At 41.7% G+C, this 25,228-nt stretch overlaps 1 protein-coding gene and 1 non-coding gene across 4 annotated transcripts in view; one reads left to right on the top strand and one right to left on the bottom strand.

Moving 5' to 3' along the window:
• Positions 1-690: 690 nt before the first annotated feature.
• LOC115069258 lies at positions 691-794 on the bottom strand. The gene has a single exon (XR_003848529.1). It is a non-coding gene; the product is annotated as a U6 spliceosomal RNA (small nuclear RNA).
• Positions 795-2,529: 1,735 nt separating this feature from the next.
• The window catches only part of Dct (dopachrome tautomerase), a 41,006-nt gene continuing 18,307 nt past the window's right edge, over positions 2,530-25,228 (top strand). The window contains exons 1-6 of one of the 3 annotated variants that reach the window (XM_008827003.2): positions 2,530-2,911; positions 10,146-10,445; positions 12,655-12,755; positions 13,433-13,599; positions 16,488-16,667; positions 19,505-19,640. In XM_008827003.2, the coding sequence (XP_008825225.1) occupies positions 2,617-2,911; positions 10,146-10,445; positions 12,655-12,755; positions 13,433-13,599; positions 16,488-16,667; positions 19,505-19,640 (1,179 nt within the window). In that variant the 5' untranslated portion in view covers positions 2,530-2,616. Of the gene's footprint in view, positions 2,912-10,145; positions 10,446-12,654; positions 12,756-13,432; positions 13,600-16,487; positions 16,668-19,504; positions 19,704-25,228 lie in introns of all 3 variants that reach the window. The other 2 variants (XM_008827002.2, XM_008827004.2) reach the window with 2 other exon arrangements.

Here is a 25,228-nt window from a genome sequence, read left to right on the forward strand (position 1 = left end):
TGGTAGTATATGCCTGTAGTTCCAGTGCGGGGGGGGGGGGGGGGGGAGGAAGAGACAGGTGGCTCCCTTGAGCTTTCTGACCAGATACTCTAGCCAAATGAGTAAGCTCCAGGTTCAGTGGGAGACCTTGTCTCAAAAAATAAGGTGGAAAGCGACTGAGGAAAACACTTGATGTTGACTTCTGACCTTACCCGTATATGCAGACAGGTACATGTGCATACATCCCAACACACACCATATGTACACATACATGCATATACATGTGCACACACACACACACACACACACACACACACACACACACTGCTAATGCCCTGGACATACCATCAGAGATGCCAATTCAATGGGGCTGGGGTGTTGATGATATTTGTGCAGAATCCAGAGAGAAGAACTCTCATCAAGTTAGCCACAACTTAGTATCACAGGGCGTCACAGAAGCGCATGGATAGAAATACCCGTGTGCTTTCCCACCCCCCTTTTTTCCCCACTATGAGTTTTAATTGAAGACATTAAAACAGTTTAATGACTCATAATGAAATTAAAACTTTGATAGCTAAATTGGCCTATTCAAGCCAGGTGTGGTAGGATATCCTGTAATCCCAGCATTTTGGAAGGCTGAGGCAGGAGGGTTGTGAGTCTGGGGACAGTCAAGGCTACGTAGTGTAAACCTATCTCAAAAGTACATTAAACAACAACAAGAAACGCTTCATGAACTTTCATGTCATCCTTGCATGGGGGCCATGCTAATCTGTGTATTGTTCTCATTATAGTATATATGCTGCTACACTGTGTACTTTTCTTAGCCTGGAGAGTTTCTTTGAAATTTGATACTAGGTATCTTTATGTCTGTATATGAGGTATTCTTAGAAATGGACTTGAAGAAGCTAGAGAGATGGCTCAGCGGTTAAGAACACTGGCTGCTCTTGCAGAGAACCCAGGTTTGGTTCTCAGCACCCACATGGCGGCTCATACCTGTCTTTAACTCCAGTTCCAGGGGCTCTGACATGCAGGTGGACTCATATATATGCAGACCAAACACTCATACACATAAATTAAAAATAAATAATTTGAAAAATATTTTATTTTTATTATTTATATTTTTGTGTGTGTGAGTGTATTGTCTGCAGGTAGGTAGGTGCAGCTGTGTTATGCAGTGCCGGCAGAGGTCAGAAGAGGGCGTTTTATCCTGGAACTGGAGTTACAGAGGTCTGTTAGCTGCCATGTTGGTGCTAGAAACTGAACCTAGGTCCTCTGCAAGAGCAGTTAGTGCTTTTAACCACTGAGCCATCTCTTCAGTCCCCCCAAATAAATAAATTTTAAAGAATGAACAAAAGAAACAGGCTGCAACAGTTTCATGTCAGTGGTCTGCATAGATCTTATGTCTTATGACTAAGACAGCCCTGTTTCCACCATGGTGGAATAAATGGATGCTGACAAGTGACCACCATTGTCCATGTCCACATTCTCCCTGTGGCCCCCAGAAGCACGTGGGGGCGTTACTTTCCAGACTGAAGCTTGAAGCTTGATAATGCCTAACTGTAATACAAATCAGAAAATTTCCTTACAAACCCTCCCTGCAACTTGCCCCACTGCCTCTCTTGTAGTGAGATGACGACAATTGTGAATTCCTGGTGCATGCTACTCCAGTAAATTAAAAAAAAAATGTGCTGCATGGATGTGCTGGATGGGAGAAGAGTAAGCTATTATTTCCAGGCAAGAGAATTCGAATTGTGCAACAAAGCCGTTCCTTGTGCGCTGGCCCTAAATAAACGTTTCTTTATTTTGGAAGCTGCATGACCCCCTATGGTGGCCTCTCACGCGCGTCAGTGAGCAGTCATGAGGGAGCAGTAGTTAGCGATGTGCTGGTCTGTAAAGGGCCTTTGACGGAATGCTCACTGCATCTATTGACGCTCTGGGAAGTCTGAGGTCACAAGCTTGGCTGGGGCACATGGGCCCAATAAAGAGGCCGGTTTTGCCCTCCTGACACAAAGCCAGACACTTTATCAGCTGCATTGTGTACCTCAGATCATGTGCTAAGGATCAGGATTCTCTAGTTATAATCCCCCTAATGACGGCTTCTCCCAGCCCTTCCCCAAACCCCACCAGGCCCCGTGGCTTGGCAAGCCAGACAGAATAAAGGCAGCACGGTGCTTGGCTTTTGAACTGAGTTCAAGGCAATTAAAGTCAAGGGCTAAGGAGAGAAGGAGGAGGCTCAGAAATACCAGCATAATAAGCAGTATGGCTGGAGCGTTCTGTAAATTAACTCAATTAGACAAAGCCTGATTTAACGGAGAAGACTGGCAAGAAGAGTCGGCCTCATTAAATTCTCTGTTAGAGGCGCTTCTAATGAAATTAAATTTGTGTTAGTTGTTTGAGTCACATAAAATAGTGTGTGCACGGGCATGTACACACGTGCACACCTTTAGGTGCTGTGATTTAGGTAGGTATTTGAAGAGGAGAGTGGAGAGAGATAGAACGCAAGAAAAAAAGAAAAAGAAAGAAAGAAAAGACGAATTAGTCAATTAATGGTCAAGAACTCATAGGTGGAAAACAAGGAGAAAAGTCTGACAGAAAACTAGGGTGGAAAGCCTGGGCAGGTCCCCCTTTTAGGAAGGCATGGGCCCTGTGCACTGGGGGCTTCTGCTGAGTTGCCTGGGCTGCGGAATCCTGCCTGGAACCTGGGCCCAGTTCCCCAGGGTCTGCATGACCTTGGGGGGTGTGCTGAACAAGGAGTGCTGCCCACCTCTGGGCACCGAGCCTGCCAACATCTGTGGCTCTCAAGAGGGCCGGGGACAGTGCACAGAGGTGCTGACAGACACCAGGCCCTGGAGCGGCCCTTATGTCCTGCGAAACCAGGATGACCGTGAGCAATGGCCGAGGAAGTTCTTCAACCGGACTTGCAAGTGCACAGGTGAGGCCCTTGGGCAGATCTAGCCCTCTGAGTTTGAGCTTCGTGGAGGGTCCCAGCTTGAGCAAACAGGCCCTTCCGGTAACGGACTGTTAAGCTAGCTTTGCAAGGCAAGCTAGCTGTTTCCGGTGGCAAGTCTATTCTGTAAGACTCACGACTTAGTTATCTTTCACACCCTGTAGTATACATGTCGTTATGAAAACTAGATCAGTATTACGTGGGCCAAGCCTGGGTTTCTGAACCCGTGCCAACATACCTTTGACTTGTTTGTTGGGAGGGAAGGCTAAAGAGCTGAGGAGCCTGCTTTGAAACTAGAACAAGTCCTTTCAAGATGGATGGGGCCTCTCCTGCAATGGGTTCGCACTTGCTGTAGAGCTGGGTGCGGCTTGGCATTGGGTGACAGGAGAGGAGACAGGTGCTCAGTAGTCCTGGCCTCAGCATTTTTCATGGTTTGAATAGACGGCAAGCAGGGACCATCTGCTTTATTCAAGCTGGGACTGGACTGTGACTTTGCCAAAGTCAGGGAGACAGGGCGAGGCAGCTTCCTTAGTGGGACAAGAAGAGGGCTGTTACTGGGGGGCAATAGTCTCCTTCCACCTGGTTTGATTTCAAACTGGGATTGTCAGATGTGCTCAGTGGCCTTCCTTTAGACTCTGTTCTCTCTTAGTACCTGTTCTTTTTTGTTATTTAAAATCTCTATGTTTCTTATTCTGACCTTCTGGGCTTTTCAAATCCTCCTCCGTCCAGCACCTATGCACAGCTATGATAAATGCTCAAAGGCTCGCAGGGCATTTGAAAAAAGAAATAAGCAGCAGCTTCATCAAAGCCTTGGACATCGGCCTTTGGTGGCTGATTGCATATGATTTTCCCTTCTGATCTATTTCTGACATCTGTTCTCATATATTGCTAAAACATAGAATATAGATCACTGAGGTGTGTTGAGTATGGAAAAGTATTACTAAGGGAAGGTACCAGACTTCTAAGAGCTGTGCTTTTTTAATTATTTCCTTATCATATATTTGTTGTTATGTTTGTAGTACTGGGAGATTGAACCCAGTGCCTTGTGAATGCTAGGCAAGTGCTCTAGCACTGAGATATACCTCCAGCCCTTGTAGTTAGATTTTTAATTAAGTGATTCGAGGGGCTTTTTAGGTCCTAATGTGGGAATGGAAACCACAGAGAACAGGTGACTAGAAGGCATACTCACTATTTCTCTTTGTTGAGGGAGTGCTTTGAATATTCCTCAAGAAGGGACAGAAATTTGGGCTTTCAATGACCTACTTGCAGAATGAAATAGGAACCTCTGTCCACAAGCCCCAGGTCTTAGGACATCTCATGTTCAGAGACTAGTTCCCAGAAGCAGGGTCTTCTCAGGGTGCATGGTGTCCTAGAGGAAATGACCTCCATCCCCAGACACCATCCACCCATGACTGCCCCTGAGTGTCCATCCTCCACCTGTGGTTTCTCTCCTTCCCATGATTTCCCTGTCTCCCACTCACTCAGGACCATTGCTCATTCCACACATGTGTGTTAAGGTTACTTAAGATTTGCTCTTCCTATAAATTTAATTTGGTAGATTATCCCCTTTTTTTTCTAGCTTTATTGTGTTATAATTGCCATACAAATTTTGCACATAATTACTACACACAGTTTAGTGAGTTTGAACATACGCATAGCCTCATGTCCCCTTTGCCACAATCAAGGTAATGAACATGTCTACCACCTCTAAACTTTTCCTTCCTTGTATTTCTTGCTGTTTTGGGTTTTGTAAGAATGCTTAACATGACCTTTAGCCTGTTAGCACATTTTAAGTATACAGTCTCTTCCATGCTGTGAAGCAAATCTCTGAAACTTGCTCATCTTCTGTCACCGTAACTCCACATTCATGAAACAGAGGCTCCACATTTCCTCTCCCCTCATCCCTGGTGACCACCATGCTCACGTCCTTTCCAGTACAGTTGACCACTTTGGATACCTCATTTAGGAGGAACCATACATTATTTATTCCGTGACCAATTAATTTCACTTAGCGCAATGTCTTCCATGTCCATCATGTATTGCAATTGGTAGATGATGATGCTTTTTCCTGCTCCTCCCATAACTTATTAAAAAAAATTTTTTTGCACTGCTGAGGATTATACTTGTGGTTTTGCACACATTAAGCAAACACTCCACCACTGAGCTACGTTCCCAGTACCCTTTCTTCTTTTTAAGCCTGAATAGTATTCCAGTGTGTTTCCATACTAACTTTGGATGGTTGAGGCACCTACGTCCTACAGACTGGAGACGGAAAGTTGCTTTGTGTGTATAGTTGTCAACCCCCACCCCCACTTCCCTTCCTAGGGTAGCATTTTCATAACTTTTGGGTAGTCTATAGAATTTAAATCTCACCTTGAGTGTTCCAAAGGCCCTCGTCTCTGGTAGTCTCCTAATTCATTTGCAAATGGAGCCCCTGGGATTTTCCTTGGCTATCCTGAAGTTTCTAAGGAGATAGAGATTAGCTTCTGGCCAACAGATGGTTGGTAACCCTGGCATTTATTGATTCATTAGGAAAATCATGACTCCATCTACTTTCTACAAGCATGAGGCTGGTAAGGTAACTTTTAGCCTCATAAATAAAAACAAATACAAACAAATTTATAAAGAAAAGAAACTCCTAAAGTCTGCGTGTTCCAATTCTCTATAGAAAATTTCTCTGTTCTCTGTTGGAATATGTTTAAAAAAACTGTTTTCACGGAACTTCATTGTCAGAAAGAGCTGCACTTCAGGACACTTTGCATTTGACATCACCATCTAAGGCTCACCTGCCACCTAGCATTTATGAGCAGATGTCAGTTGCAGCTGTGTCTCTGGGCTTTTGAAATCCTTGGGCACCAAATAGTTTTTGAACAGTTGGCTGAGAAATTCTTGTTTGTACAAGTAACTAAGTGCCTCCATTTTCCAATCTCTGAAATGGGAATCATGATGAAACCACACTTGTAAAATCTTTTTGAGCTCTGCAGATGAAAGGACTTGTGTGAGTATAAAGTATTGTCATTAAAATAATAGAATCCCTAATTAAAAGGAATAGGCTATTTAGAGTTCCTTGTAAAGTCACTAATCGGTGGTCGTTAAGCTTAGTTAGTCTAATAGCTTTCTGGGTTTGAGCCGGTGCTGTACGTGTAGGAACCTGTGTTTAGATGATTTCCCTCTCATCTTTGCAGTCCTAAGTCAGGAGAGGATTTTACCTCTTGAAGTTGAATATTTGCTCAAGGACAGACTGAATGAGAGATAGACTGGAGTCATCTATTCTTCCCCTCTCCCATTTCCTGGGTAAGAGACACTATGTTTTCTAACATGGTGTCACATTTCTTATTGCTCTTGCATGAAGGGAGAAGCAGCTTATATTAAACAGAGTAAGAGATGACCAGGAACTCTAAAGAAATGCACAGCATGTGTGCCAAGCGAGCATGTCATACCTTTCTGGTTGTTGTCTACATTTTGAAAAATTCTTTGGGTCAGGGCTATCAGCTTCAAAACATACAGGACCTGGTGAACATGTAGAAATAAGATTTTTTAATTTACTAAATTTCTGGATCATAAAATAGGTCTATCAGATAAATAGCAACGAGTTGCTACATACTGCATTTGTGGGGGACTCTGGTTATATTATGGTTCCTCATTCACTGTTGTGGTGAACCAGCTCTCATCTTCTGAGTCAAGGTTGTTTTGCCTTTCATTGTCCCATAGAACTTGGTTGAGTTCTATTTTCACTTTTCCTGTAGTTAGATTTGTGTGGATATCTCATCCTGAACATGCCCTTCATTTCCATGGTATTACATCCGTGCCTTGTTGTCGTCGTAACGCGTGCCTAACATATGCCTTTTATTCATGTTTTCATGGTTTCTGTCATCGCCCACCACCAGACATTTATTTAGCACCAAGTACAGAAAGCCCTTTATGTGTAGAAAGAGGGGAAGATGGACATGATTTTAGGAATGCATAGTGTAGTGATAAGTGAGAGAGATGTTATGTGCCTTCTATGTTTTAGAACAAATTTTAGGTTCAGAGAAGAATTGAGTCAAAAGTATAAGGATTTCCCATGTACACCCTTCCATATGCTATTTGACCCCAAATCTCACAGGCCCCCAAATGTCAAGGGCTGTTTAGTTTTGGCGGCCCTTTAGGTTCCAGATGTTCAGTAAATCACTTGTATAAGTAAATGAGGAAGAGAACTATTGATGATTGTATCTCTACCAACCAGAAGAATCAGGATAACACAGTGTGATCTTGAATTACAGCATAAGCTATGAATAACTCAAGTTCAACGTCAAGACCTCAAGATTCAAAATTATTTTTGGCTTTTAATGTAAGAATGCATTGTATTTAATGTTATAAAATTTAGGTGTGTTATTTCTTACCATTTAAAATCTTTTTAGAACCATTTTAGATTCATGGCAACGCTGAACAGAAAGGGTTGGGAAGACGGCTCAGTTGATAAAGCATCTGTCATGCAAGCATCAAAACCTAAGTGGTTGATGCTACATCCAAAGTCAGGTGTGATGTGTGCTTACAACCTAGTGCTAGGGAAGCGGAGGCAGGTGAATCTTTGGAGCTTACTGACCAGCCAGTGTCGCTAGGTAAGCAAGCTGAAGGTTCAGCGAGAGACTGTCTCAAAAAATAAAATTGGCCAGGCGTGGTGGCACTCACCTTTAATCCCAGCACTTGGGAGGCAGAAGCAGATGGGTCTCTGTGATTTCAAGGCCAGCCTGGTCTACATAGTGAGTTCCAGGCCAGCTGGGACCACAGGGAGACCCTGTCTCAGAAAGACCAAACCAAACCAAACAAAACAAAAACTAGAAAGTGATTGAGGAGGAAACTTGACATTGACCTCTGACCTACATGTGTGTACACTCACGTGTGCACACCTATACAGACATTACACACACAAATTGAGCATAATGCACATACATACTCTGCCCCTATGCATTCTTCCATCCACTGCTGTCTACCTTCTGCCTCACACTGGCCTTGGTTCCTCTTCCACTGCAAGGAGATGACCATGCACTTACTTACCTCTAATCATTCAACCAGACTTTAGGAAAACAGCTGGAAGTTTGAGTGGATGCTCATGGGGGTAGTTAGTATTCTTCAGACATAGAATTTTATTCCATCATTTCTCAGTTACTGTAAAAGCTACCACAGTGGGTGATACAGCCTTACTTTCTTTTTTCTTTGATGGTGCTAGGGATAAAAACCAGAGATTAGCAAATGCTAAGCAAACACTGTACCACCAAACTACACCTCTAGGTCTTAGATGATGCTTTAAACAATTAAAATTAGATACTGCAGCATTTTAGCAAATTAGCTTCAGGGAAAATAGATTCCAAGTTCCACAGAGCCCAAAGCATCCTAAAGAGTTTATTGCTTTTTAGCCAATTGGAGCTGAGACGAGAACAGTTAGTGTACAAAAGGGCACTGCAAAGTGCTGTGAGAGCACAGCTTGGGCCCATCTGACCAGCTGGGATTCAGGCTGGGATGTGGCTTAGTGGTAGAGCACAGGCGTAGGGTCCATAAAGCCCTGGGTTTCATCCCACAAAGTAACCTTTCCCCACAGAAGACCATATAGAGAAGACCCATTGTAATGTTTAATGGAGGGGAAGGTAGGCCATACAAAGAGGAATTTAGGAAGACATGAAAAAGTGTTCCAAGCACAAGAAAGAACAAGTAAATTGCCCTGAGGGCATGAGGCCCAGACAGAGGATGAGCTAGGGAACAGATCACCAGCATTAAATGCTTCCTATCACCACTTTAATCTTTTGGTGATAAGCATTATTATCTTCTTGGGCGAATAAAACCTAAACTTTCACTCTCTAATGTATCACAGCCTAAGGAATGAGGTGCTAGTTATGCCCAAGGCTTTAAGGCACAAGGCTGAGAGGCGGAGGGAGGTTGTTTCGAGGCAGGTGCAGAGAGCTTACACTTAGCCCCTAATCCTCTGGGACACTTCTGAGCTCACACAGGAGTCCTTGTCCCCAGGATGTGATAAAGCAGGGTGTTTCTTTGCCCACAGCAGACTCTGAAAGATTTGTACCTCCCAATATCATGGCAGCTAATTCACTTTTACAATCTGCCAGCCACCATTGATTTTTGTCTTAACTGCTGTCTCCTTTGTGAAACAAACCAGCATTTTTAATGTTAGATACCACCAGAGTTCCTGGAAGTCAGCTAGTTTATTTATTAATTTTGATTCCATCTTTCTCTCCTCTCTCCGAGTCAATGACTGAGTCTGTGCCAGCCCAGTGGTGCCTGTCCCACAGACAGCAGAGCTCAGTCAGCAAAGACAGCCACGGCTGCTCAGCCCAGGTTGGAGCGTGGAGAGGACATTGGAAGGGATGGAAAAAGCAGAAGAGTTTGCTTGCTAGAACTGCCACAGTGAAGTGCAGCAGACTGTGGCAGAAAAGAATAGAAATTATTTTCTCCTGGCTTTGAAGATGGAAGTCTGAGAACAGGTGTCACCAGGGCTGGTGTCTCCTGAGACCTCTTCCTGTCCTTACGTGATCTCTCCTCTGAGTATATGGGGACACCAATCATACTGGGTTAGATGCTGTTCCAATGACCTCATTTTGCCTTAATTATCACTTTAAAAACCTGGTTTGTAAAACCAGGCATTTGCATTTTGAAGGGGGGGGACACAGGTCAGTGTTAACAGCAGCGAATGCATTTCATAGCCTCTTTGCTGGAATTTGTCTGGGGAAACGTCTAGTGCCTAGTCTACCTGGATTTTGAGAGGAAACAGAGGGAAGGAAATTGTCTCTCCCCCCCTTCTCCCTCCTCCTTTGCTTTAATGATAAAAAACTATTTCCATACAGTTGTGGAAGCTTGCCTGGTATGGTGGCACACGCCTTTAATTCCAGCACTCCCGAGGCAGAGGCAGGTGAGGTCAGCCTGCTCTACATATCCAGTTCTAGGCCAGCTGGGGCTACAGGGAGACCGTATCAAAAAGACCCAAAACAAGACCCAAAACAAAACCAAAAGCAGGTGTGGAAGCTTTAAGACAGCCCTCTGGAGACCTCTCTTCTTTGTTTTCTTCTGTGTCTTTGCATGATCTTCCTTGGATGTGTCAGGAAATTGTCTTTGCCCCCTTGGAAGCACCTTTCTTTTCTCTTCCATCCTACCTAGAATTCCAACTGAGAATTTTCTTCTGACGTACATAAGCTCATGCCCTACTCTCCATGTCTCCCTATTTATAAACTAGGAAATTTTGCTGGCTATGATTGTGGAGATTGTAAGTTTGGCTGGACTGGCCCCAACTGCAACCAGAAGAAGCCATCAGTTGTTCGGCGGAATATACATTCCCTGACTCTTCAGGAGAGGGAGCAGTTCTTGGGTGCCCTAGACCTGGCAAAGAAGACTGTACATCCCGACTATGTGATCACCACACAGCACTGGCTGGGCCTGCTTGGACCCAATGGAACCCAGCCACAGATCGCCAACTGCAGTGTGTATGACTTCTTTGTGTGGCTCCACTATTACTCTGTCCGAGACACATTATTAGGTGGGTCTTTCAGGTTGGCTTAACAGGCTTTATTAGGGCTTGTGATTGGGTGGGGAGATGGAGTGGGAGGGCATTTGACACAAGTTAATTAACAAAGTAGCGACTTCATGCAGGGTTAAGTTTAGGACAGTAACAGAATTACCAAACACTGCTTGAAGTTAAAATGGGACCGTTTCTTCCTGTTCTACAGATACTTCAAATGTTCCCTCCCCTAACTTATATTCTTGGTTCAAAGTCTGAGCCTAGTTCTCTGTGAAACTATTAATCCTCAAAAGCATGAGTTAGTAAAGTGGAGGTAAATTCCTTTTGATTCTAGAAAAAATTGCAACTTTGGTCATAGAAGCCCTCTCTGACCTTTCCTTCAAATTAGAGAGTTAATTGAACATGTGCCAAGACACAGAGCTTGTCTTTGTACAGAATTACAGTGTCAGTGCTGGAAACGTGCATTTCTTAAGCTCACGCATCTTTAGATGTTCAGTTGGAAGTTCACTTATGGTTTTCAGGCACTGTTAGGAGTCTCCCAGAGTTTCGGAGTTGTGTTGTCAAAGTATAGTATAAGCTAAACTACAACAATGTAGAGTTCTTCCTCCTTAGCCTGTTAAATGATCATGGCTCTGGCTTTGCCAGATGCTTAAGAAGGTGGTGAAATGAAAATGATGCTATGGGATGGTGAGATGGTTTGGTGGGTCAGACACTTGACCTGAGTTCTAGCCCATAAAAGTGGAAGACGGAAGCCAACTCCACAAAGCTGTCCTCCAACCTCTATATATACTCTGTGGCACATGCACCCCACCACATGAAAATCATAATTTTATAAAGTGATGCTTGTGAAATATTGAGGACCTCCCAGGACCTAAAACTTGGGGCCTGAGTAGGACTAGGTATGGCAGGCTGACTGTTACAAATCTCATAGATCAAACAGGTCCAGATTCGTCCTCAGTTACTGATGAGCCGAGAAACCACTGGTTTGTTCTAGGAGAGTTTGAACTCATTCTAGATTCTTCTCATGGCAGTCTGTACACTTGGGTATCCCTGAAGCTGTCTGTGCCTTTGGGTTCCCCGCTTGGGGTCAGGATGGACAAAACTTTGAGCGCATTTGGACTCTCACTACTGTGCTCTGTGTTCATCACAGTTTTTGTTCTTTGACATCTCCTTCATCATGTTGTGTGGAAAGCTTGAAACTTTTCTCTAGATGAAAACATTTTTTAAGAAGCCTCTATGGCCAGCAGCAGTGACAGAAACTCTGCTGTCAGTGTGAGTGTTTTAAAAACCTGCCTCACAGGTAAGCATCCATCTTTCTTTATCGATAGATAAGGAGGCTCTTCTGGCTATAAACCTTTATAGTTTTCCTGTCATCAGTCTGAGGAATTTTTGCTTTATGAGAGGGTAGCCTCTCAAGAGGAAAGGAAAACTATAGTTTCTGGTCCTATGTAGGAATTAAATTTATATTCATGTCTGTTCAGCTCTCTGAAGTTATTACAGGTACTTTGAAAGAGAACTAAAGTGAGCTAAAGTTTCTGCATAACCATCAAAAGCTGTTATGAAAGAGAGAAGAAGGATGGAGAAGGCAGTAAGAAGGGCATTAAATTGCCCAAAGCACTTCACTAAAATTGCAGTTCCAGTGGCCAGCCAAATTGGTGTGAATGTATTTTCCTTTCTTCTGGTCTCAGTGACCATACTTGTTAGCTGGCAGTCCCAGCTGATGGATGGGGGAGGCAGAATCTGTGCGAGCTCTTTTTGGTTATATAAAGGCCGCATAATGACAAAATGTGATTGAAAAGGCTGTATTATTAATTGATTTCTTCTGTATAAATTTATGCAGCTTTAAAGAACAAGTTAGAGCATGTTTTTTTTTTTTTTAAGTATGTTTCATTTAGGTCTTAATGATTGACACTTTTACACAGTATTTCATCTTAATGCATTGTCATCCAAAAATTTAAATATGTATTGGGGCCCTTACTACTGAGACTGGAATTTCCTGGCTTTCTGCTAAAAATCAGACTGGGGAGAGATGGAAGTGACTGCTTCATAAAGAGCTACATGTTGCTGAAATTCTTTTTGTCATTATTGTTATTATTGATTTTGAAGAGATAAATACTTGTTTTAAACTAACACATTGTGGACTTAGGGAATTCAGACAAATTCCTCATAAGGTTTAACATTGTAAACATTCTATTCTGTGATCTTTAATGTTTCCCAATTGTTTTAGGTCCAGGGCGCCCCTATAAAGCCATAGATTTCTCACACCAAGGGCCTGCCTTTGTCACCTGGCACAGATACCATTTGCTGTGGCTGGAAAGAGATCTCCAGGTTGGTTAAAACTACATACTTGCTCTTTAAAACATATACTGCATAAATTTAAGGAGAACCATACCCTATGATGTTTTGATGCACTTATCTCAGTTACTAAGTTAAGTAGTCAAGAAAGCTAACATACGCAGCATCTCTGAGTTCACTTTCTTCTCTGTACGTGTTCAGTCTCTAAAATTAACTCTCTTGATAAAGTACCAGTGCACGATCCAATATTGTGAATTTTTGTCCCTGTGTTGTGCATTGGCTCTCCAGACATCTTCATCTTCATACTCCCCCTCCCCAGTTTCTATGGATTTGATATTTTTGTTCTTTTTCAGACTTCACACATAACAGAGACGATGTGGTATTTTTCTTTCTTTATCTGGTTTATTTCACTTAGCATAAGGTCCTCTAGGTTCTTCTACATTGCCAAACATCAGTATTTCCTTCTTTCTTTATTGAGGATGAGTAATATTGCACTTTGCTATTTATCCATATATGAGATTTGCATGTATAGTAATTGTGCACATATATGGATATATTTTAATTTATTGAAATTTCTTTGACCATATGTTTGATATTCCTAATTTTGCTATAAATTTGACCAAGGAACTCACCAGTCTTTTTCCCTTACATGTCTCCTTGTTGTATCTGACACATACACAAAGTGATGGGACCTACTCTTTGTTTTTAAGAGACTCCTTGGTAACGAATCCTTTGCTTTGCCCTACTGGAACTTCGCAACTGGGAAAAATGAGTGTGATGTGTGCACAGACCAGCTGCTTGGAGCAGGAAGACAAGATGACCCAACTCTGATTAGTCAGAACTCAAGATTCTCCACCTGGGAGATTGTATGTGATAGGTAATGGCATATGTTCTACTGTGGCGCTCCCAAGACTGTTCTCCCTCTGAATGATAAACATTGTATTTATGTTTCTATGGTATATGGGATTATATTTGCATGTTTTTGAAAGAAGTTTTCCCATGGGAGAAAGGAATTTCAAAACTCTAAATTCTTTAATAAAAGAAGCAGAACTCTCAAAATCACATTTGTGAATTGAGTTTGCTTGGCCATCATTTTGAGATCAGCTCTTAAAATCAAGAGCAGTGCTGGCATTCGGCCAACATTTCCTGAGCATCAATCTTATGCTAGGTGATGCAATGTACTGGGAACACAGGGATGCATAAAATGCAGCCGTTTTGTATTTACAGAGATCAATTTGTGGTAAATGAATTACCAAGTGTCTGAGAAGTACTATAATAGGTGTAAGTGTGAAGCCAAGAAGAGAGTCAGGACAAGTCTACAAGGGAGTGGGGCTGATGGTTTTGAGATGGAAGGAGGTATAGACCCCAGCCAGGTATGGGGGAGGGCAGACAGGGTGTGGACAGATGGTAGGTCCTAGGTAGGTGAATATTATGTGTAAAACTAAAGAAGTCTTTAGAAGCAGGTTGCTGTGTCTGGGACACAGTTTGCTGAAAAGTTGTGTGTGTGGGTGGGGGGCAGAAGCATAGATCTTGGGTGGGCTGGGGGGTGGTATGATCTCTTACTTCTTGAAGACCACTTGAGCAGACAAGTGGCCCAGAGTCCTGGAAGAATTCTGTCTTCAAAGTGTCCTTGGACTTGTTTCTCCTTCCAGACACAACGCAGCAGCTGCACCTGAGCTTTGCAGATATATTCCAAGACCCCTGCGTGGGGAATGCCTGACACCCAGATATCTAGAGAGTACCAAACCTATGCACTGTGTTTTTTCCTGCACAGACATATTTATGATAAAGTTTAATTTATAAATTAGACTCAGAAGAGATTAACAATAGCTAATAATAAAATAGAACATTTATAACAGTATACTTGTAGATAATTCTATTTGAAAGTGGTTTCTTTCTTTCAAAATACCTTAATTCGTCAGTGCACTGCAGTAATATTTTCAGATCAGAGCTGACTGCAGGTAACTAACCATGAAAAATAAAACTGTCGATAAGGAGGGGACAACTATGTCTCAGAAAACGATTCTCCTAGAGGCTCCTTTGCCTGCCTTCCTTCATGTCTTCTCCCTCAGATCCCCATGTTTTTAATGGCATGGCTTTGCTTTCTTACCCATTTCATTCCACTGCCCCAGGACACCGAGCTCCGAGTCACCTCTCAGTTCTCTGTTCAGCACTGCACCTGGGCAGGTGTGTGTGCTGAGGGGTCTGACCCAGGAGGTGTTCTGCACCCATCCTGCAGCCCTCACGTCAGGGTTCTACTTGTGGGATATGCTACATATCTTTGTATGTCTTCGCTCATGTGTCACAGTTCCTTAGAGCATCATTTCCCACAATGCCTTGCACTGCTTATAAATGATATGGAAACAAGTTTTTATGATCATCTAAGTTTAGAGAATTCTGAGTTCAAAGGTTTTTTTTTTTTTTTAAAAACTTATAAATGAAATGGAAATAAGTTTTTTTTATTATATAAGTTTAGAAAATTTTGAGTTCAAGGGTTTTTTTTTTTTTTTAAATAAAAATTGGAACATCTCCTAGCCTTCATAGATGAGCATATTATTATTCTTCAAGGAACCTAAATGTGCTCGGCCCTGGGACTCTTACTTCACAGACTGTCTCACTAGAACACACTTTGGGAAATGGTGCCATGGAGGCCTTTTGTTGGCTGATGTTTGGGTTCTGTCCTACCCTGTCCTCATGTGTACTGATTCTATCTCATCTACAAGCTACTTCCCCATCATCCTTTCAAACTCGAGCAGTGTCTTTAAAAATCGGTCTATGACCTAATGCTTTGCTGGACATTCTAGGCAACCATCAGTATGTCTTAGGGGCACAGGATCTTCTCTTGGTCCCACATTTACCACCTGATTATTAATTTCTAACTGTCTTCACATACTTCACAATATTGTGCTTAGTTTTCATTAAAAGTTTTATTTCAGAGGCTGAGAGACAGCTTAGTGGTTCAGAGTGCTTGCTGAGCAATCATGAGGCCTGGGGTTCTGATCCCAGTACCCACATAATAATCTGGGCATCCTAGGCAAGCCTGCAACTCCAGCTCTGAGGGTAGTAGAGACAAGAGGATCACTCGGGCTTGCTGGCTTCTAGCTGAGAAAATGCAAGCCCAGATTTATGCATACCGACACACATGCATACATATGCTCACTGAGATAAATACACACATAAATAAGTAAATGAACTTTTAAAAATTATTTTAATTGTATAAATTATGAAGTATAGAGTGTTAAGTTGATATACATATTCAATGTGTAATAATCAAATTGAGGTATTTAATTCTTTCGTCGCTTTAAATATTAAACATTTTATTACTATAGTTCTTCTGTCTAGTTTTATCTGCTTTTCTGACTTCCTCCATTTGCCTTCAGTTACTCTAAATTCTTTTCCATGTGCTACATGGACAGTCCACACAAACCAGCTTGGCTCAGTATATAGAGGCCATCATTCTGTCCCTTTAATAATATTCGAATCCCTCCAGATTAAAATACAAGATTTTTGATAGATGTCACCTCCTTGTTTTGTTAACCCTGTCACTGTCTTCTCAATAAACAGTTATTTACTCTTCATGTTTTATGCACCCATGTTTATGAAATGTCTCCCTCCATGATTACTTTCAAGGGCAATATTTTTACCACCTGTCTTTTGACCTTTATAAAGTAACTAATGACCACGACCCTCACTGATTTGCTTGGAATAAATTCATGATGATGTCCACAGATTAAGATGTATTGCTTTTAATCCTGTAAATCTTAGCTTGGATGACTACAACCGCCGGGTGACTCTGTGTAATGGAACATATGAAGGTTTACTGAGAAGAAATCAAGTAGGAAGAAACAGTGAGACATTGCCAACCTTGAAAAATGTGCAAGACTGCTTGTCCCTGCAGAATTTCGACAACCCACCTTTTTTCCAGAACTCTACCTTCAGCTTTAGGTAGGCACTGCCCCGTGCTCTTCTACAATACCATTAGACTCTCGTACTTGTAGCTGTAGTGGGACAGAAAGAAATCCAGATGTTGGGAGACACCTACAAAGCTAAGTAGTGGAAAAAGACTTAAAAACCAAGGGACTGATGGTAGGAAAGTCTTCAACCACACCTTATTACCAATAGCATAGCTTCATTAGCTTTTCAAAGACATTCTAACTCTGGTTTCTGTATATATAAAGGTATTATCTTTGGAATTAAGTCATCCCATTAACTATCGTACTTTACCCATACTTATTATTATTTTCTTGACTGTTGAATTAACATTAATTGCTTATCAGTTACAGATCTTTTTGAATTTATTATTTAATATTTTTGTGTATGAGTGTATTTTCTGCATGTATGCAAATGCACTCACATCGTACAATGCCTGTAAGAGGTCAGAAGAGGATGTTGGATTCCCCAGAGTTGCTGACAGTTGTTAACCACCATGTGGGTGCTTTGAAACCAGGTTTTCTGCAGGAGTAGCCAGTGCTCTTAACCACTGAGTAATCTCTCCAGCCCTCAATTCTTTTTTATTTATTTATTTTTGTTTTATGTGTATGCATGTATTGCCTGCATGTATGTACCCATGTCATGCAGTCCCCGTGGAGGACAGAAGAAGGTGTCGGATACCCTGGAACTGGAGTTACAGATGGTTGTTAGAAGCCATGTGGGTGCTGGGATTTGAACACGGGTCTTCTGCAAGAATAACCAGTGCTCTTAACCACTGAATCATCTCTCCAGCCCTCAGTTACAGCTCTTAATACTCTTAATCTGAGCTTTTTTTTTAGATTTTCAAATTACTGCACAGCAATGATAGTCTGATACTTGCAACCTAAAGATCAACTATTATTTTTTCTCACATCCCAAAAGATTTTAAGAATTATGAGGACTATGTATAGAAAGGGACGGTAATTTTCTCCAAAACTGGATTTATAGGTTTATATTCATTCTCTCTCTCTCTCTCTCTCTCTCTCTCTCTCTCTCTCTCTCGACTGGATTTCACAATGTAACCCAGGCTGACTTCAAATCTATAACTCCAGTTCCAGGGGATCCTACAGTCTCTTCTGTCCTCTGCAGGCATTGCACGACACAGGTGCACTTACCTACATGCAGGCAATACATGAATACACATAAAATAAAAACAATAAAATATTTTTTTAAAATTACATAACTTATGTAGAACTAAAGGCAGGGTAGACTGAACTTAAGTGCAGTTGTTGTGTTAAATGTAGCAGGTCTTGCAGTTGGTGCGTGAACACACCCTCAGAGTAGTGTCAAAGGTAGGTAACGTAAGTAGTGTCAAAGAAGTGTAAAGGGCAACACTAAAGACTGTTTTTTAAAAGGAGTATGCATTAGTTATTCCTTATGATAAAGATACTATTAAACTAGATTTGAGTTGAGAGAGAATGGGCCTTAAAATGTGATTCTCAGACCACCATCGTTGGCATCATTTGAAAGTTGGTTAGTTAGGACTGGAGAGATGGCTCAGCAGTTGAGTACTGGCTGCTCTTGCAGAGGACTGGGGTTAGGTTCCCTGCACCCACATGGTGGTTAACAACAAGCTGTAACTCTAGTTCCGGGGATCTGACACTCTCTTCTGGTCTCTGTGGGCATTGCATACATGTGGTACACTTACATATGTGTAGGAAAAACACTCATGCATATAAAATATTTTTTTAAAAAAAGGCAGTTGGTTGAGAATATACATTGTTGGGGCTAGAAGAGATGGCTCAGTGGTTGAGAGCACTGACTGCAGAGGACCTGGGTTCAATTCCCAGCACCCACATGGTGGCTGGCAACCGTCCGTAACTCCAGTTCCAGGGGAATCCAACACCCTCTTCTGACTCTATGGGCATTGCATGACATGGGTGCACTTACACACATATGGAGAATACACTCATACACATAAAATAAAAATAATAAATAAAATGTTTTTTTAAAAAAGAATGTACATTGTTAGGATCCAGTCCATACTTACTGAATCAGAAACTCTAGGAATGGAACATGAAATTTTTTTCTGGTTATTCTAAAGTATGCTTAGTTTTGAATATCACTGTGTTGGGGCATAGATAATTAGAAATTCTTAAAGATGGGAGGGTGAACAGAGAGGAAAGGGGGTCGTTGGGGTATATTTAGAATGGTAATGCCTTATAGTTAAATGTATATTTCACTGACAGATATGAATATAAGACCATATGTTGATTCAAAATTATTTATTGATCACAGACCATGTTCTGGGCAGGACACAGAGCGCTGGTAATAAAAATAGGAAGAAAACACAGAATCTGTCCTTCAAGGGCATAGGGAAACAGGTATTAAGCTAAATAATTGTTATACAGTACACTAAAGTGAACAGTTTAACCCAGCAGGTACAAAAGTAACAGTGACTAAAAATTCCTTCCTTTTTTAATTAAAAAATGGTTTTATTTATTTTATTTTAATTTTATTTATATGAGTGTTTTGCTTGCATATAAATGTACCACATGCATGCAATGCCTGAAAATGCCAGTAGAAGGCATTGGATCCCCTGGAACTGAAGTGAGGAACTGTCGTTAGCTGCCATGTGGAAGCTGGTTACTGAACCCAGGTCCTCTGGAAGAGCAGTCGCTCCCTACCCCCAGTTCCCTTCTTTTATAATAGAAGGTTGTCATTGAAGGTTTACACTAACTCTGGCTCAATCAGGGAAAACAGAACTCCACATCCTTATCTAAATCTTAGATTAGAAGATGGTTGTCTGGGATAGAAAATGCAGAGACTTTGTCAGTTTTTAACTGATGTTACTGATATGCCATTTCTCTCAGGAATGCCCTGGAAGGGTTTGATAAAGCAGATGGAACACTGGACTCTCAAGTTATGAGCCTTCATAATTTGGTTCACTCCTTCCTGAACGGAACGAATGCTTTGCCACACTCTGCTGCCAACGATCCTGTTTTTGTGGTATGTTCAGAGACACAGAGTAGATTGAAAAAAAACACCAACAACGTTCTAAATAATATACTGATTTGCTTGCTTTTCAGTTTGCTGATACTTCACTCTCTGGGTGAACAGTGTGATCTATGCACATATATGGATTTTAGTCTGTACCTGGAGGATGGCTAGCTAATGTATAAAGTCCCCACTCAGAAACCAATCCTTCAGGGATAGTTGGCTTTTAGATGACCTTAAGTAGGAGTAAACAGTCCAGAAAGGAGTCACAAGTTGGCAGAATGTTATCATAATTTAACAAACTGTCTACCATAAATTGGCATAACTATAAATCATTTTTCATTGGCAAATGAGTGGTGTTGAAAGTGTGAAGTCCACACAAACCAGCTTTCACGATTTGCCTGCAGGAAAGAAAGATTCTGGTAGCCAGAAAAAAGGAGGAAAAGGAAGGCTGGCAAGTGGTACCCACAAACACTTCCAACAACAATGACATGAAACACACATTTGTGTCACTTACTTTATTTGGCTTCATGCTTCTGTGATAGAAGACAATCAGTTGAGAGAATTAGCACTGACAAGGGCAGGACCCTCTTGGTTCTTCCGCATTCTAAATATAACAAAGTCCTTTGAGAAATTTGATTTTAGTCTCATTTAAAAACTAAAGGAAATTTGACAGTACTTGACAGTGGGATTACTACTTTTAGAATTCCAAGCTGCACTAACTTTCAAGATAGGTTTGCTGGGGTCTGGAGAGATGGCTCAGTGGTTAAGAGCACTGGCTGCTCTTGCAGAGGACCTGGGTTAGGCTCCCAGCACCCACATGGCTGCTAACAACCAACGGCAACTCCAGTTCCAGGGGATCCAACGCCCTCTTATGACCTCCTTGGGCACTGCATGACACGAGTACACTTACATACATGCAGGCAATACAGTCATACACATAAAATAAAAAATACGTATTTTTTAAAAAGATAGATTTGCCAAGGGGTTGTCTTGAGACAACTAAACTGGAGAATGTTCTAGTTGGGGCCAGAGTATTCAGCTGTCTACAGTGAATGCCCTCTAGTCAAAGGCTTCTGGGAACATAGATAGCTCTAAAGCTCTAAACCTTTTCTGTGGCCAACCATGGTCTGGAAGAAGAGGAAGAATGACTGGCTCAATAAAATATTTTCCATTTTATTATAGTGCATTATTTTTGTTTTTCTGTTTTATTAGTTGTTAATCTTTTATAATGCCTGCTTTATAAATTAAACTTTATTATAGGCATGCATACAGAGGAAATAACATAGTATATATGAGGTTTGTTACTACCTGTGGGGTTGGAGTATGATGCTTGTTTCTTTCTACCATATATGAACACATTGGGTTTATAACTTCTTATATGGAGAGAAGGGAGGATAGTGGAGAGTCTGGACCAATGAGTGTTACAAAAGACTTTCAGACTTTGGGTTTGTGCCAGGTGACTTGTGGGAAGAAGTAGGGGAGTTTTGCTCTGGGTCAATGCTGTCAGGAAGCTGGGGCAACTTTATGATTGGGTACCCAAAGCTCTAATTCACAGGAAGGCCAGGCTAGACACAGGTTACTAGTAAAGGTGCAGCATTGCTCATACTAGCCAGCAAAGGGGATGTTGGATATTCTGTCTATGCTCAGCCATGGCTATGGGGTTGTCTTGCTTTGGTCCTGATCTCATCACATAGGGCCCTGCCTGATGTGGATGTTCCATGGAATTGTTTATGTCTGTTAGAGCACATCCAGACCTGGCTGACAGCACCAGGCCAGTTTCTGGGTGTTGGGGCGGCTCTTTTTTTCCTCCACTAATGTTAGCTGAGAAGACTTACACATGAACACTGGTTCTCAACTGCTGACCTCCAACAAGGGTTTGAAGACACTTAGCTCATATTATTTACATACTGTCTTCAGAGCTCTTTTCTTAGGTAGATGGTTTGGAAGCCATTATAGGAAAAAAATGTTGCCTTTTTCCCTTTTGATTTTATTTTGATAGCATTCGAGTTTAGATTCTCCCAGAATTTTCCTCACCTCAGTGTGAACTTTATCAATGTGTCTTAGTTTGCTCAGATATTTGTAATAACATAACCCAGAGTGGCTTGAACAATAGCCGCTGTGCTGAAGGGTCAGCAGTCTGTAAACAAGATGCCAGTCTGTTTACCATAAGGTGGAGGCTCCAGTGTTAGTTGCTTTTCTCATTGCTGTGAACAAAATATCTGGCAAGAAGCAAGAAAAGGAGGAAGGGTTTATTTTGGCTTACAGTACGAGGGGAATACACTTGATCATGGTGGGGAACGCATGCCAGCAAGAATGAGAGGCTGTTGGTCACATTGCATCACAGTTAGGAAGTAGAGATTGAACAGAAAGTAGGGCATAGCTATAAAACCTCATAGCTCTCCCAGTGACCCACTTCTTCCAGCAAGGCTCCATCTCCTAAAGGTTCCATCAAACTGTCCTAAATAGTGCCACTAGCACTAGGTTGACTAGGTGTTCAAACACATGAACCTACAGGGACATTTCATATTCTAACCACAACGGCTTTCTTACTGAGCTTCCCTGCTGTGACCTTGAGTGATGGAGAAAGAGAGAAGGATGAAGCCCCCCTGAGTCACTTCTTAGAAGGACACTAATCCTGTCATATCAGGGGCTCACCGTTAAGACCTCAATAAACCTTAATTATCTCCTTACAGGTCCCATAATGTGCCTAACTGTAGGCACATTAATGGGGGAAAGCATTAACACAGGAACTTGAGAGGTCTGTTCAATTCACAACACCATCAGTTTGTAGAGGTTTGTTTTGTCGACCTGGGATGCTATGGAACGCTGTAAAAAGGACACTGGATTCCCAAGTCAAGTTGATTTTACTTAGCCCTAACTTGCTGTTTCTTGAGAGTATCACTGAACAATGTGGGCTCTCTGTTTCCCACTTTGAAGGTTGCATGATTTGATCTTGTGTTGAGAAAAGTTCTGTGCTTATTAGAGTGACTCTACGTCAAGGTAATATGACAATGCTCCAGAAACTGCCAAGGATAATTTGAATGTTATCATAAAAATAATGTTTTCTGTGGGAGAGAATTAGAGAACCATGTGTTGTGTTTGAATTCTAAACCTTAATTGAGGTTCCTTATCTTGTTCAACATAAGCAGACAGTTGTGCCCTAAGGCAACTGACAGACAAGCATGGAGTCAGAGGGATTTCAAGGGTGATTTATTGTCCTTTGCTGGACCTACATACAGAATAGAAAATGTGAGTAAAGGTAGAGTTTTCAAGGACCTTCGCCTTGCCTGGTCGTGTGAATGATGGATGGAGTCTCCCAGGACTGAACAGAGTTCTCAGGCTTCCAGACTTATTCAAGTATGGTCAAGATGAGCTTCAGGACATCTTGAGGTGAAAGGAGGTAGTGGGGATGATACTACCTTCTAGAAATTGCTTCTCTTCTCATATCTGTGTATCAGAAATACATGATGGAGTTTTTAGGGGTGTAGATGGTGGGGGCCTCAGGCTCCAACTAGGTGGGGACTCTTCTGTGAGGCCTCCACAGCTGCCTTTGCTGTCTCCACAGTGCCTTCTTGTTCAAGGCCCCTGTCTTCACATTTCAGATCACTTTCCTGTGCCACCTCAGCTATCAGCTCCTGTCTAGGTTTCTGCTGTTTCCCTTTTCTGCTCTTCATCTGAACTATATGTCTCTAAAAATGTTTCTATTAAAGTATGTATTTTATATCGCTTTTATGTACTGTATCATTTGTACACACAACTATGTCATTTGTACATATAATGCCTATTCACAAGGATAGTGTCACAATATCTCTTACCAATGTTTCAAAATATTATGAGTAGAATCGTGGGATTCTCTGACAAATTGAGGAGGATATCCCAGACCTCCCTCTCCTCCTAAAGGAAATAATAGCAATGCTGATAGCTTGGTTGTCAGTAGAACTGCTATTGCCTTTAAAGGAAGCCCTCTAAAGTCCATTAAAGCCCACTCACAAAGACTGGCCACATTTTTCTGTAAGAGGTCTGACAGAAAAGATTCTGAGCATTCTGGGCCAGAGAGTCTCAGTTACTCAAGTCTCCCTCCGTCCCTCCATCCTTCCATCCCTCCATCCTACGGTCCCTCCTTCCCTCCTTCCCCTCCTCTTCCCTTCCTCCCTCCCTCCTTCCCTCCCTCCCTCTTCCCTTCCTCCCTCCCTCCCTTCCTTCCTTCCTTCCTTCTTTCCTTTCCCTTCCTCCCCCTCCCTCCCTTCCTCCCTTTCTCTCTCTCTTGCTCTTTCCCTCCCTCCCTCCCTCTCTCTTCTTTCTTTCTTTCTTTCTTTCTTTCTTTCTTTCTTTCTTTCTTTCTTTTCTTTCTTTCCAGTACTAGGAATTAAGTCAAGAGCCTTATGCATGCTGGCAAGTACTGTATCACTGTATCCCTACCTCTCAGTTCTTTCACCATATCATGAAAGCAACCATAGACAATGTACAAACTGAAGAGTGTGGTGTACCAATAACATTTATTTAGAAAAACAGGTAGTGGGCCAATGCAGTGTGTGTGTGTGTGTGTGTGTGTGTGTGTGTGTGTGTGTGTGTGTACCTTATTTTACTTAGTACAATAAGTTTAGGTTTTACTTTGCCTGACCCTAATCTAATGGAGTAGTTTTCTTCCTTTGCAGTAGGGTTATAAGGTATAAACCCCTCTTTCTTTCTCTCACTTTTTTTTTTTTTTTTTTTTTTTTGGAGACAAGGTCTTCCTGTAGCCCCAGGTAGCTTGGAATTCACTATAGACCAGGCTGGCTTCAAACTCACAGAACTCTGCCTGCCTTTGCCTCTGTAGTGCTGGGATTAAAGGTGAGTGCCACCAAACCTGGCCCACATTTTGTTTTGAGATAGGGTCTCACTGTGTTGCCCAGGGTGGTCTTGAACTTGTAATCTTTCTGACTCATCTCCTGGGATATCTCTTAAGTCATAGTTTCTTCCTGTCCTAGATGAGATCCCACATTATGACTTTATTAATGAAGAATGCTGTAATTTATATCTAATTCAAAGATAATAGAGGGTGTCTTTGTTGTCATTACTTTTAATACCTTCCATTTTTAAAATTTTGTGTTTTTTTGGTAATAAGTTAATATATACATATGAAAATAAAAAACAAAGCAAAAGAGCCACAGCCTTTCTTTGAAGACAGAGGGAATAACATCTTGGCACTGATTTCACAGCACACATTTTCTTCAGGCTATTTACAAAGAGTTTTATGTTGAAGCCAATTCAGCTTTAAATGATTTTTTGCATATTGAAATTTAGGTTAAACTATTTTAGTTAACAGAGTTAGAGCTTCAGGAATTTCAAATCGGTGAGGCCATTTGTGCAAATATATTGCATAGAGCTTTTATTAAAATTATTTTGTGAAATCTCTTCAAGCAAGAGAAGTTGTGTATGATCACAATAGAGAGTAAAAGGAGGCAGAACGCTGAAGCAGAGAAGCAATCTCTGAAATCCTAATCATTCCTGTGATAGTTCAAGCAAATGCACACATTTATCATGGAAAATGAGGTTAGACCACAGGAATGCTAAGCATTGCTGCCTTCTGTATTAAATTTAGATATAGCCCAGAAATA

Source organism: Nannospalax galili, unplaced genomic scaffold (genome assembly GCF_000622305.1).
Source record: "Nannospalax galili isolate Female #2095 unplaced genomic scaffold, S.galili_v1.0 scaffold272, whole genome shotgun sequence".
NCBI lineage: Eukaryota > Metazoa > Chordata > Mammalia > Rodentia > Spalacidae > Nannospalax > Nannospalax galili.